The sequence below is a fragment of the Ciconia boyciana genome, chromosome 13 (assembly GCF_034638445.1).
Source record: "Ciconia boyciana chromosome 13, ASM3463844v1, whole genome shotgun sequence".
NCBI classification, from domain to species: domain Eukaryota; kingdom Metazoa; phylum Chordata; class Aves; order Ciconiiformes; family Ciconiidae; genus Ciconia; species Ciconia boyciana.
The window spans coordinates 18,154,443-18,165,426 of record NC_132946.1 but is presented as its reverse complement, the minus strand read 5'-3'; the positions used below and the strand labels follow the sequence as shown (position 1 = coordinate 18,165,426).

General features: G+C 65.4%; 2 protein-coding genes across 16 annotated transcripts; both read left to right on the top strand.

Moving 5' to 3' along the window:
- The first annotated feature begins 1,257 nt into the window (after nucleotides 1-1,257).
- Nucleotides 1,258-8,607, top strand: WDR24 (WD repeat domain 24). Of its 3 annotated transcripts, none has more exons than XM_072877621.1 (10): nucleotides 1,258-1,370; nucleotides 1,888-2,866; nucleotides 3,184-3,361; nucleotides 4,205-4,880; nucleotides 5,171-5,286; nucleotides 6,416-6,537; nucleotides 6,882-6,986; nucleotides 7,092-7,429; nucleotides 7,890-8,074; nucleotides 8,248-8,607. In XM_072877621.1, exons 2-10 carry the CDS (start codon nucleotides 2,386-2,388, stop codon nucleotides 8,414-8,416), a joined length of 2,370 nt encoding a protein of 789 aa, XP_072733722.1. In that variant the 5' UTR covers nucleotides 1,258-1,370; nucleotides 1,888-2,385; the 3' UTR covers nucleotides 8,417-8,607. The 3 variants fall into 3 exon arrangements, with proteins under 3 accessions (XP_072733722.1, XP_072733724.1, XP_072733723.1); XM_072877622.1 differs by having other exon boundaries at nucleotides 1,284-1,346; XM_072877623.1 differs by lacking the exons at nucleotides 7,890-8,074; nucleotides 8,248-8,607 and adding an exon at nucleotides 7,797-7,856.
- Nucleotides 8,608-8,744: 137 nt separating this feature from the next.
- Nucleotides 8,745-10,858, top strand: JMJD8 (jumonji domain containing 8). 13 transcript variants are annotated; one of them, XM_072877624.1, is made up of 9 exons: nucleotides 8,748-8,961; nucleotides 9,051-9,134; nucleotides 9,323-9,371; nucleotides 9,472-9,568; nucleotides 9,664-9,732; nucleotides 9,804-9,923; nucleotides 10,037-10,104; nucleotides 10,225-10,388; nucleotides 10,553-10,844. In XM_072877624.1, the coding sequence occupies exons 1-9, from the start codon at nucleotides 8,873-8,875 to the stop codon at nucleotides 10,824-10,826; spliced, it is 1,014 nt and encodes a 337-aa protein (XP_072733725.1). In that variant the 5' UTR covers nucleotides 8,748-8,872; the 3' UTR covers nucleotides 10,827-10,844. The 13 variants fall into 13 exon arrangements, with proteins under 13 accessions (XP_072733731.1, XP_072733729.1, XP_072733728.1 ...); XM_072877632.1 differs by having other exon boundaries at nucleotides 8,749-8,961; nucleotides 10,254-10,388; XM_072877625.1 differs by having other exon boundaries at nucleotides 8,750-8,961; nucleotides 10,556-10,844.
- Nucleotides 10,859-10,984: the final 126 nt, after the last annotated feature.

The following is a 10,984-nucleotide window of genomic DNA, read 5'->3' as shown; positions in this document are numbered from 1 at the left end:
CACGGACACGGACACGGACACGGACACGGACACGGACACGCTTTCGGTTTGTTTTGCCTTTGTACCGGCCGGGAAGGAACTGCTGCACCACCCGCCGCCTCCGCGCCCTCCTTTGTCCAAAACGCCCCTTTCTGGCCCCAAAACGGCACGGGGACCCTCGTGGCCCTGGAAGGGGGCTTGGGGTGCAGCAGGAGCCAGCGGGGCCGCGGGACGGGGTGGCACCGCTGCGGCACGGAGCACCCCGGCACAGCAGCAGCAAGGGTGGGGGCTGCCTGCACCCCCGCGCCCCCCGGCGTGCTGCCACGAGCTGCCGCGGGACACGGGCGCCAGGGGACGGGGCGTCCGGGCAGGCCGGGGACAGGCAGGGCGATGGCACGCGAGGGTCCCCCCGCCCCTGCCGGGGACGGCAGCGGACCTGGGGGTGCCATCAGCCCTGCGCGCCCCCACGGCCCCCCCTCGCAGGGGCAGCCCCAGCACAGCCACAGCCCCGGGGCTGGGGCGTCCCCGTACCTCCTCCCCACCCCCCGTGGCAGTGCACCCCACCCCCCGCACCCCCATTCCCCGTGTAGCCCTGTATAGCCACCTGCCATGTACCCCTAAACCCCAGTGCTCCCCCACACCCCCAGGCAGCCCCACACCTCAGTGCACCCTCCTATCCCCCAGTGCATCCCTATACCCCCAACGCACCCCGTATCCCCCTGACACCCCATCTTCCCCCTGCACCCTCACCCCCAGGGCACCCCATATCTCCCCGGCACCCCCACCCCCAATGCACCCTACATCCCCGTGGCACCCCATTTTTCCATCGCACCCCACACACTGCACCCCACGCCCCCTGGCATCCCCACCCCAATTCACCCCATGTCCCCCCCGATACCCCCATTTTCCCCTTGCACCCCCAGCCCCCGAGCCCCACATCTCCCCGCACCCCCACCCCAATGCACCCCATATCCCCCGGCACCCCATATCCCCCCGGCACCCCCACCCCAATGCACCCCACATCTCCCCGGCACCCCCATATCCCCCGGCACCCCGCATCTCCCCGCACCCCCACCCCAATGCACCCCACATCCCCCCGGCACCCCCACATCTCCCCGCTTCGCCCAGCCAGCCCCGCCCACCGCGCCCCACCTCCCCGCGCCATGCCGGGGGCGGGGTCTGACGCAGGGGCGGGGTTTGATCCCGGGGCGGGGCCTCCCGGGGGGCGGGCTCGTGTTCTGGAGGTGGGGCGGGTTCCGGGGGCGGGGCGGACGGGGCTCGGCGGCGGAAGGGGGCGGGGCTCGGCGGCCGTTTCCGTGGCGGGGCCTGCTGGGCCCGAGCTGCCGGTGGGGCTGCGCCGGCACCCGGTACGGCCCCGGGTACGGCTCCGGGTACGGCACCGGCACCGCGGCGGCGGCGGCGGCGGAGGGCCTGGCCGGCAGCGGCAGGGGCGGCTGAGGGGCGGGAGGAGGGCTCTGAGGGGCAGAAGGGGGCGGGGGCCCTGAGGGACTGCGGGGTGGCAGGGGGCCCTGAGGAGGCCCTGAGGGGTGGGAGCGGGCCCTGAGGAGGCCCTGAGGTGTCTGTGGGTGAGGAGAGGGCCCTGAGGTGTCTGTGGGTGAGGAGCGGGCCTGAGGAGGGGGGAACGCGGGGTGTGAGGGAGGCTGGCGAGGGAAGGGTGTAGGAGCAGGAGGGCCTGGCTCCGGGGGAGCCGGCCTGCGGGTGCCCCCAGAGACCCTGCAACCCCCAGGCAGCTTTGCTGGCCCCAGGGTTCCCTCAGAGTAGCTGCCAGCCCCTGCCACCCCGGCCTGGGACAGGGATGGGAAGAGCTACTCCTCTGCGTGGCGGGGGGAGCTGCTGCCTCCCCCCAGCTGGAGAAGCAGAGTGATCCCCTGCCTGTGGTGCTTGCAGGGGTTTGGGGCGCAGGGAGTGCCCCGCGGAGATGACTGCGGCCTCGTTTCACCCGACCTCTCACTGGAGACTCTGCTTGCCTCGGTCCACGTCGCTGTAGTCGACCTCCCGTAGCATCGCCAACAGCCGCTCTCATCAGCGGAGCGTCTCGGGGGGTTGAACTGAGGAGGGAACAAGAAACCCAGAAACGGTTTTCGAGAACTCCCTGAGAGGGGGTTACAAACGGCAGGAGGAGGAGAGGCCTGGCTTGGGGCTTCATCTCTCTCCCCACAGGTAGCAACCGGGCTGTAGCCTCTCACCTCCGCAGCCCATTGATGTGGCCACAAAAAGCTGTGGTCGAAGCCACCTGGGCCTGCCAGGAGCTGCGGGAGCTGAGCCTGTCCCTTCCCAGCTCTGGCTGAGGTGGAGCAGGGCGGCCACGCGAGCGTGAATGCAGCCCGCGGGGACGCGAGCCTCCGAGCCTGCTCCTGGAGAGGGGAGTGTGCCCCGAGGACGGCCATGGAGAAAATGGCCAGGGTCACCACTGCCCTGGGGGGCAACGCCCTCACGGGACGGACCATGTTCTGCCACCTGGATGCCCCCGCCAATGCCATCAGCGTGTGCCGCGATGCTGCCCAGGTGGTGGTGGCCGGCCGCAACATCTTCAAGATCTACTCCATCGAGGAGGACCAGTTTGTGGAGAAACTGAACCTTCGCGTCGGCCGCAAACCCTCCTTGAACTTCAGCTGCGCGGACGTGGTGTGGCACCAGATGGACGAGAACTTGCTGGCCACCGCCGCCACCAACGGCGTGGTCGTCACCTGGAACCTGGGCAAGCCATCCCGCAACAAGCAGGACCAGCTCTTCACTGAGCACAAGCGCACCGTCAACAAGGTCTGCTTCCACCCCACCGAGGTCTACATGCTCCTCAGCGGCTCCCAGGACGGCTACATGAAATGCTTTGACCTGCGCAAGAAGGACTCTGTCAGCACCTTCTCTGGTACGAACACGGACTGTTGCTTGCCTCCCTACCCTGATGAGAGGCAGAGGTTGGGGGCTTTGCCCTTTCCCCGTGCCTGGGAGGAGGGTTTGCTCAGGACATGATGTCTGGAGCAGGCAGGGAGGGAGCTGAGAGGCGTTTTGCTGCTTTTTTGGCCACTTGGCAGTGGGCTGGGTCTGCGCAGGAGGTAGAAGGTGGCCGCATCGCTCCCTGCTTCCCCTTCTGTCTGGGCTGGTGACCCCCATGGCTCTTCCAGTAGGGTTTTTAGACTTGCTGGAGCTCTGTCTCACCGGATCTCAACTTCTGTCCCCACTCAGGCCAGTCGGAGAGTGTGCGTGACGTCCAGTTCAGCATCCGGGACTACTTCACCTTTGCTGCCACCTTTGAGAATGGGAACGTGCAGCTGTGGGATATCCGCCGGCCGGATCGCTACGAGAGGATGTTCACGGCCCACAATGGGCCCGTCTTCTGCTGCGACTGGCACCCGGAGGACAGGTTTGTGCGGGGCTGGACCTTGCCAGCCACCCGGCCTTGGCAGAGACGAGGGAGGCTCTAAAAACGGCACTGGGACCTTTCAGGAGGGGGGAAAGCAGGGTCTCTGATACCCTGGCCCCTTGTGTCAGGGGCTGGGCCATTGCTGGAAGGTGGGAGCAATTATCACTTTGAGGATTTGGGGGTGCGTTGAGGTGTTTTGGGTTTGTTTTTTGACAAGTCTGGGGATCCTGAGGCACTGGACTGCTAATGGTGGGGTATAGCAAGCTGCTGTCTTGCCCCTCTTGTCAGGGCAGCCTCTCGCTCCGGTGCTCAGCTCGGGAACAGACGCTGCGTGGCTGCTCTGGGACACGGCTTGCTTGCGTTTCATCACGTTTCCCTCCTGCCTTTCCCTGGAGGCAGTTGGGGTGCATCTGGAAACAGTTGTTGTGGGGTGCGGGTCCCTCCTTGCTCCCTGCCAGGCAGTGCTGCGACTCCTCACAAGCTTAGAGAGGCACTGAAATATGCTCAAACTGGCCTTTTTTCTCTCTGCTGTCCCTGGGAAGTGGAAACCAGAGGTAGAAGGAACTGGTCTGGCTGGGAGCCCTTCATATGAGTGTGGCTCTAAAGATGCAGGGCCTTAAACAGGAACGGGAAGGAGGGGTGTTGTCTGACCCACTTATTGGAGAGTAGAGGCGTTAGGGTAGCATGTGGGAGGATGCAATTGCAGCCTGGCCGCTTCCCCTTGGCGTGGACGTGGTCACATCCGTGCTGTGAGCATTTCTGTGCTGGGGCGGGAAAGGAGAGGTGAATGGGCATGGATCCTGGCCCAAGCTGGCATCTCACCATCTTTCCCCATCCTCCCAGGGGCTGGCTGGCAACAGGTGGCCGGGATAAGATGGTGAAGGTGTGGGACATGAACACCACGCGGGCGAAGGAGATTTACTGCGTGCAGACCATCGCTTCTGTGGCCCGGGTGAAGTGGCGCCCGGAGTGCAAGCACCACATTGCCACCTGCTCCATGATGGTGGACCACAACATCTACGTCTGGGACGTGCGGCGTCCCTTCATCCCCTCCGCCATGTTCGAGGAGCACAAGGACGTCACCACGGGCATCGTGTGGCGTCACCTCCACGACCCCTATTTCCTCCTGTCGGGCTCTAAGGACAGCACCCTCTACCAGCACATCTTCAAGGACGCCAGCCAGCCCATTGACCGGGCCAACCCCGAGGGGCTGTGCTACAGCCTCTATGGAGACCTGGCCTTCGCTGCCAAGGAGAGCCTCATCTCCTCCGACTCCAACCGCAAGCCCTACATCGGGGACCGGCGTCACCCCATCTTCTTCAAGCGCAAGCTGGACCCCACGGAGCAATTCGAGTACATCTCCTCCTCCAGCACCCTCAGCGTCTTCGAGACGGACGTGGAGAGCGGCAGCATGGACTGGTTCGTGCACACTGCCAAGCAGTACGCGCTGGCCGGCAGGCCGCTGGCCGAGCTCTGCGACCACAACGCCAAGGTGGCCAAGGGCTTGGACCGCAACCAGGTGAGGCCTAGGCTGGTGCTGTGAGGAGGAGGCCCACCACCTGAGCTGGGTGGCCGCTCTCTGTCCAGCTGTGCCCTCTGGCTGTCCCCAGAAGGTGTACCTCTGCCTGCCACCAAACCCACAGCACTGTTGCCTACGGCAAGTGCAGATTGTTGCCCAGAAACTTGACCCCCTTGAGAACCTGCCCAGCGCTCTAGATGGGCCGATGATGGGCGTTTGCAGTCAGGCACGTGGCTGCACGGGGCCTGGTTTTTAGCCTGGTGAGGTCTGACCGCGGCTGTCTCACGCAGGTGGCTCAAACGTGGACGATGCTGCGAATTATCTATTCCAGCCTCGGCACCGTGTCGTCCGCCAACCTCAACCACAGCATGGGGAAAGGCAGCATGGCCCTCCCGCTCATGAACAGGTAAGGGGTGCCGGAGCTGCAGCGAACGACGTGATGGCTGGGGCGGCTCCGTGAGGAGGAGGGCGGATACGGCTCCTTGGCTGGCTGGAGTCGTGGGGTAGGGAGCAGGGATGGCTCTCCCCCAGCCTCAGGCCACGCTGCTTTGCAGGTTGGCATCGTTTGAATGCAGCCGTTTTCCGTGTGGGTGTGAGAAGCGAGCGGCCGGCCTGGCCTTGAGCCGTGCAGCCTTGTACGCTGCTCCCCTCCCTCTTTGAAATGAAGTTTGGAGCTGTGGTGGGGCACGGGGCTGGTACCATCTTTGCAGTTATTTAATTACTGACTGTGACCGAGGGCTGGGGATGGAGAATCTCTGTCTCGCCCCTGGAGCCAGAGCTGCTAGCGTGGAGAGGTTGTGTTCTCCCTTTCAAAGGGAGAGGACAGCCCAGCTCTGTGAGCAGCTCGCTGGCATGGGGAGCCCCATTGTGGGCTGATGAAGCAGGAAAACTTGTTTTTCCTCTTCTCAATGACATACAAAAGCAAGGGGTGAGGACTCCAAATTAGCTGTCAGACCTTGCAGGGCTGGGTTCCCGGGGTGAGTGGCAAATCCTCAAGTAACATCAAAGGAAACACTCTCCTCGACCAAGCTCTGCATCCAGACAGGTCGCTGTCTGTCGCCGACTTAAACACCGCAGGCGGCAAGCTGAAGAGCTCTGCTCTCCTTCAACCCCGTTCCCTTCCTTTTCCGTCTGGGTGAAGCCTGAGAGTGGTGATGCATAACAAACAGCAAAGCACCTTGTAGCAAGGCAGCTCCTGTTTACCTGCCTCTGAGGAGAAGGTAAATACTAAGAGATGGAGTCAAGAGCCTGCGCTCAGCTCTGAAATCCTTCAGGAAGACCTTTGCGGGCACCTTTGCAGTGCATGCCCAGAGATGCCAGGCTTGGAGAAAGGGCTGTGTTAACAATTGCAATGTATCTTTATTTTTAAGTTACGAGGTGCGGGCAGCTGACTTCTGAGCGCTCAGGGAAATCGCAGTCGCCGTATCTTGTGTTTCACTGTTCAAATCGCAACTGGAGACTTATATCCAGGCTGTTTGCTGGCTAGAACGGAAGCTGTAAACTTCTGTGACTATTAAATTTGGCTTCTTTCCCAGCTTTAACCTGAAGGACATCCCCTCTGGGCTGGGCAGCGAGTCGAGACTGGACCGCAGCAAAGGAGAAAGCCGCACAGAAAACATCCTCATGGATTCCTCCTCCACCCTGATCAACAATGAGGGTAATGCTTCTGGGGCAGGCACAGTCCCAGTCCTACAGTTCTTCCCTCCTCAGCTGTAGGTGGCCCTGATGTGGGATAAACCAGTAAATTTATCCTGTAAATTGGGGTGATTGGACCTGCTGCAGCCCCCAGGTGAAGCACGCTGAGCCCCAGGGCATTGCAGGACAGTTTAACCCTGTAACCCACACAGTGGTGGCTGTGGGTGCCAGGAACGCGACTGCAGTGGGGAGCTGCGCCGTCTGGCTCAGACACAGCCTGGCACACCGGGCATGTGGCACAGGGGATGTGGATCCAGCCGTGTGCCTGAGGGGGTTGAGCTGATTTCTCTCTCCCTGGGCACGCAGACAACGAGGAGACGGAGGGCAGCGACGTCCCTGCAGACTACCTGCTGGGAGACGTGGAAGCGGATGAGGATGACCTGTACATGATGGACCACGAGAACCCGCATGGTGAGCGCACGGCTGGCCCTGGGAGCTGTTGCCTGTCCCAGACATGCAGCTGGATTTTCTCCTGGCCTTCCCTACTCGTTCTTGATCAGACATCTCTCCTCACAGCTGAAGAGCAGGAATACAGCCTTCCCCAAGAAGCCTTCCCCCTGCGCCACGAAATCGTGGACAACCCGTCGGCCTTGGACCACCTGCAAGACAAGGCTGACTCCCCTCATGTCAGCGGCAACGAGGCCGAGACGGTGTCACTGACACCCGTGGAGTCCTTCTCCCTCATCTCCATCTCCCACTCGCTCTACGAGAACCGTCTGCCCTCCGACTTCTTCAATCCCATTGTGCGGGACACGCTTCTCTTCTATGCCGAGCAGGGAGACGTGCAGACAGCCGTGTCCGTCCTCATCGTGCTGGGAGACCGCATCCGCAAGGAGATCGATGAGCAGACCCAGGTAAGACCCCGGGACGCCCCTTCCCGCCTGCGTAGGAACTGAACCCTCCCTTCAGGGCTGGTGCAGCAACCCCACAAGATGCAGTAGGACACCTTGGTGGGACCCAGAGGTGGCGTATTCCAGCGCGATGGGATCCCGCCTGGGCTCTGGGTACCTCCCTTCTCCTCCAGCCCCTGCCGGCCCACTCTAACCCGGGGTGGGCAGCTCCAGGCCCCCTGGTACCCGCCTGGCTGCCCTACCACCAGTCCTGGCAGGGACCGAGGTGGTGTCCGCAGGGCCAGGTGGGGAAGTGGCCTTGGCCTGTTGATTTGGGGAAGGACACCTCTTCCCCAGCCCCACAGAGCAGTTCTTCCAGCTGTTCCTCCAGATTTCCTCCAGATATTGCCTTTGGGATGCAGGGCTGGGATCCTGAGGGGCTTTTGGGGGGTGTTGAGGCTCAGCTGTCTGCGGCCGTTCCCAGGAGCACTGGTACACGTCCTACATCGACCTGCTGCAGCGCTTCCAGCTCTGGAACATCTCCAACGAGGTGATCAAGCTGAGCACGTGCCGCGCCATCAACTGCCTCAACCAGGCCTCCACCACCCTGCACGTCAACTGCAGCAACTGCAAGCGGCCCATGAGCAACAGGGGCTGGATCTGCGACAGGTGAGGGCAGCACTGCAGGCAGGGAGCGGGCAGGGAGGAGGGGACCGTGCTCTGACCACCAAGGAGAGTCCCAAAGGGGCTGCAGGGGCGGGAGGATGGAGTTGGTGCCCCCCCCGGTCCCCCCTCGTTGCACCCCAAGGGCTCTCACGTTCACCTTCTTCTTTCCGGTGCAGGTGTCGGCAGTGTGCCAGCATGTGTGCCGTCTGTCACCACGTGGTGAAGGGGCTCTTCGTCTGGTGCCAGGGCTGCAGCCACGGCGGCCACCTCCAGCACATCATGAAGTGGCTGGAGACCAGCTCCCACTGCCCTGCCGGCTGCGGCCACCTCTGCGAGTACACCTGAGCCCTCGCTGGCCGGGGGAGGTGGCGGCCAGGTGGGGCAGGCGGTGGGGGGCAGGGCAGGCAGGGCCTCCTGCCTGCTCTCCCCACGCCTCCCTCCCTGTATTTATTTTTGTATAAATAGGGGCTGTGCATGTCCCCCCAGCCCCCTGCCCGGCCCTTTTGTACTGGATTAAAACAAAACAGCAGCTGAACTGAGCCCTGCCTCTTGTCTGTGCTTAACCTGCCTGCAGCGGCCCCCGGCGCAGGTTTGGAGCCCCAGGGGGGGCTCGGCCCCGGTCCTGCTCCCCTTTAAGGCGCGGCCCCTTTAAGGCGCGGCCCCTTTAAGGCGCGGCCCCTGCCGGGATCCGTAGCGACGCGCCCAGCTAACGGCGGTGCGTGGCGTCAGCGCGGGCCGCGGTGCCTGCCGGGAAGCGTAGTCCGCCGGCCGCCCCGGTACCGGCGCCGGTCCCGCTCCCCGATGGCGGCGGCGCGGCGGCTGCTCTCGCTGCTGCTGGCGCTGGCCTGGGCCCGGCCCGCGGGCTGCACCGACCCTCCGGACGGCGGCTGGTAAGGGCGGGGGGGCTGGCCCGGCGCCGGACCCGGTGCTGGGCCTGGCGCCGGTGCCGAGCGGAGCCTCCCGTTGCCTCCCGTTGCAGGCTGGCGGGCACGGTGCCGGAGGAGGAGCGCTGCACCGTGGAGCGGGCCGACGCCTCCCTCTCCTACTCCGTCTTCCTGCAGCGGTACGGGCGGCCCGGGCGGCCGCTGACCCGGGGCGGGGGTAGGGGCAGAGCCGGTGGGGAGGGCCGGGGACCGTCCTCGGTGCCCCGGGCAGGACGAGGGGGGCAGGCCCGGGGTTCCGGGGGAGGCTGTGGGGCGGGTCCCGGGGGAAGGTGGTTGCGGCCGACGCCGCTGCGGTGCTCTCCCCCAGGTTCGCCTTCTCCCGGCCGGTCATCCTCCGCGGGGTCACGGACAACTCGGTGAGTGCCGGCAGGGACCGGGGGGGGGGGGGTCAGGGAGGGCCGGGGGCGGGGCACACCGGCGGCATCCCGGCCCATCCCGGCCCCGCTGTGCCCCCAGGCCTTCCGCGCCCTCTGCACCCGGGAGAAGCTGCTGGCGGCCTTCGGGGCCCGCCCGGTGCGGCTGAGCACGGCCAACACCTACTCCTACCGCAAAGGTGAGGGTGAGGGCGGGGGCCGCGCCCCGCAGCCCGCCCGGCGGGCAGGGCCTGCCCGGGGCTGCCGGCCTGGCCCCAGCGCTCCCTGCCCGCAGTGGCCGTGCCCTTCCGGGAGTACGTGGAGCAGCTGCTGAAGCCGCAGGATCCGGCCAGGCTGGGCAGCGGTGGGTACCGTGTCCCGCTCTCCGCAGCCGGCACCCCCCGCACCGGCCTCATCCTCCCCGTCTCTCCCCAGACACCCTCTACTTCTTCGGGGACAACAACTTCACCGAGTGGGGCCCCCTCTTCCAGCGGTACGTGCCCCCCGCCTTCCGCATCCCGGGCACCAGCCCTGCCTACAGCTTTGGGATCGCAGGTGGGTGCCGGCAGAGGTGGCGGTGGGCGCGGGCGGCCCCGCGGTGGGATGGGGACAGGGATGGGGATGGGGACGGGTCTCCCCAGCACCAACCCCCCCCCCCCCCCCCGTAGGCTCGGGCTCTGGCGTTCCCTTTCACTGGCACGGCCCCGGTTTCTCCGAGGTGATCTTCGGCAGGAAGGTGAGAATTGAGCCCTGGGTGGGGGAGGAAGAAAGAAAGACCCCCAAGGGGCATCTCTGAGCGTGGTGGGATGGAGAAGCCCTCCCTGGGGCTGAGCCCAAGGGGCTGGAGGGGAAATAGGGGTGTCCCCCTCCCCCGGTGTCTTCCAGCGCTGGTTTCTGTACCCGCCGGATAAAACACCCCACTTCCACCCCAACGAGACAACGCTGGCCTGGCTCCACCGCACGTACCCCACGCTGCCACCGGCCGAGCGGCCGCTGGAGTGTACCCTGCGCCCCGGGGAGGTGAGTCCGGCCCGGCCCTGGCCAGCCTGTGTGCCACCCCGGCTCTCCGCTCCTGTCGGGAGGGTGGAGGGGACACCCACGCCGCCCAGCCAGCTCCCTCGGGGCTGCGGGAGGACACAGGGTGTAGCCCCCGGAGCCCGTGGGACCCCCCTGCTCTCTCCCAGCAGGTCCTGTACTTCCCCGACCGCTGGTGGCACGCCACGCTCAACCTGGACACCAGCGTCTTCATCTCCACCTTCCTGGGGTAGAGGCGGGAAGGCTGAGGACGCGCCGCCACCATCCCGGCCGCGGCGGGAGCGTGCCGGGGCGGCAGCTCCGGCTCCTGCCGCCACCAGGGAAGGGCAGCGCCAGCGGCCGCCCACTCAACTACTGGTGTCGGGACCGAGTGCCCGAAGAAGCTCTGGTTTTTACTGGTCTTTTCCCTCCCCCTTGGATTAAAGTTGTTGTTCCGCCGTAGCGCCTCGCGTATTGCTACATCCCCGCTGCCACCGGCGCGCAGGCAGGCAGGGGTGAGCCCCAGCCCGCGGGGACAGGCAAACCCGCTCCTCGTAGGATGGCACCGGTTCCCAAGCCAGGACGTGGCCTGCCCCGTGCGG

What these genes read in the sequence shown, in the direction of transcription:
- WDR24 (XM_072877621.1), top strand. Translation starts at nt 2,386, where the DNA reads ATGGAGAAAATGGCCAGGGTCACCACTGCCCTGGGGGGCAACGCCCTC. An exon ending in AGGGCTTGGACCGCAACCAG is followed by an intron (nt 4,881 to 5,170) that starts GTGAGGCCTAGG and finishes TGTCTCACGCAG; the next exon opens with GTGGCTCAAACGTGGACGAT. An exon ending in CACCCTGATCAACAATGAGG is followed by an intron (nt 6,538 to 6,881) that starts GTAATGCTTCTG and finishes CTGGGCACGCAG; the next exon opens with ACAACGAGGAGACGGAGGGC.
- JMJD8 (XM_072877624.1), top strand. Translation starts at nt 8,873, where the DNA reads ATGGCGGCGGCGCGGCGGCTGCTCTCGCTGCTGCTGGCGCTGGCCTGG. An exon ending in TCCGGCCAGGCTGGGCAGCG is followed by an intron (nt 9,733 to 9,803) that starts GTGGGTACCGTG and finishes GTCTCTCCCCAG; the next exon opens with ACACCCTCTACTTCTTCGGG. An exon ending in CTACAGCTTTGGGATCGCAG is followed by an intron (nt 9,924 to 10,036) that starts GTGGGTGCCGGC and finishes CCCCCCCCGTAG; the next exon opens with GCTCGGGCTCTGGCGTTCCC.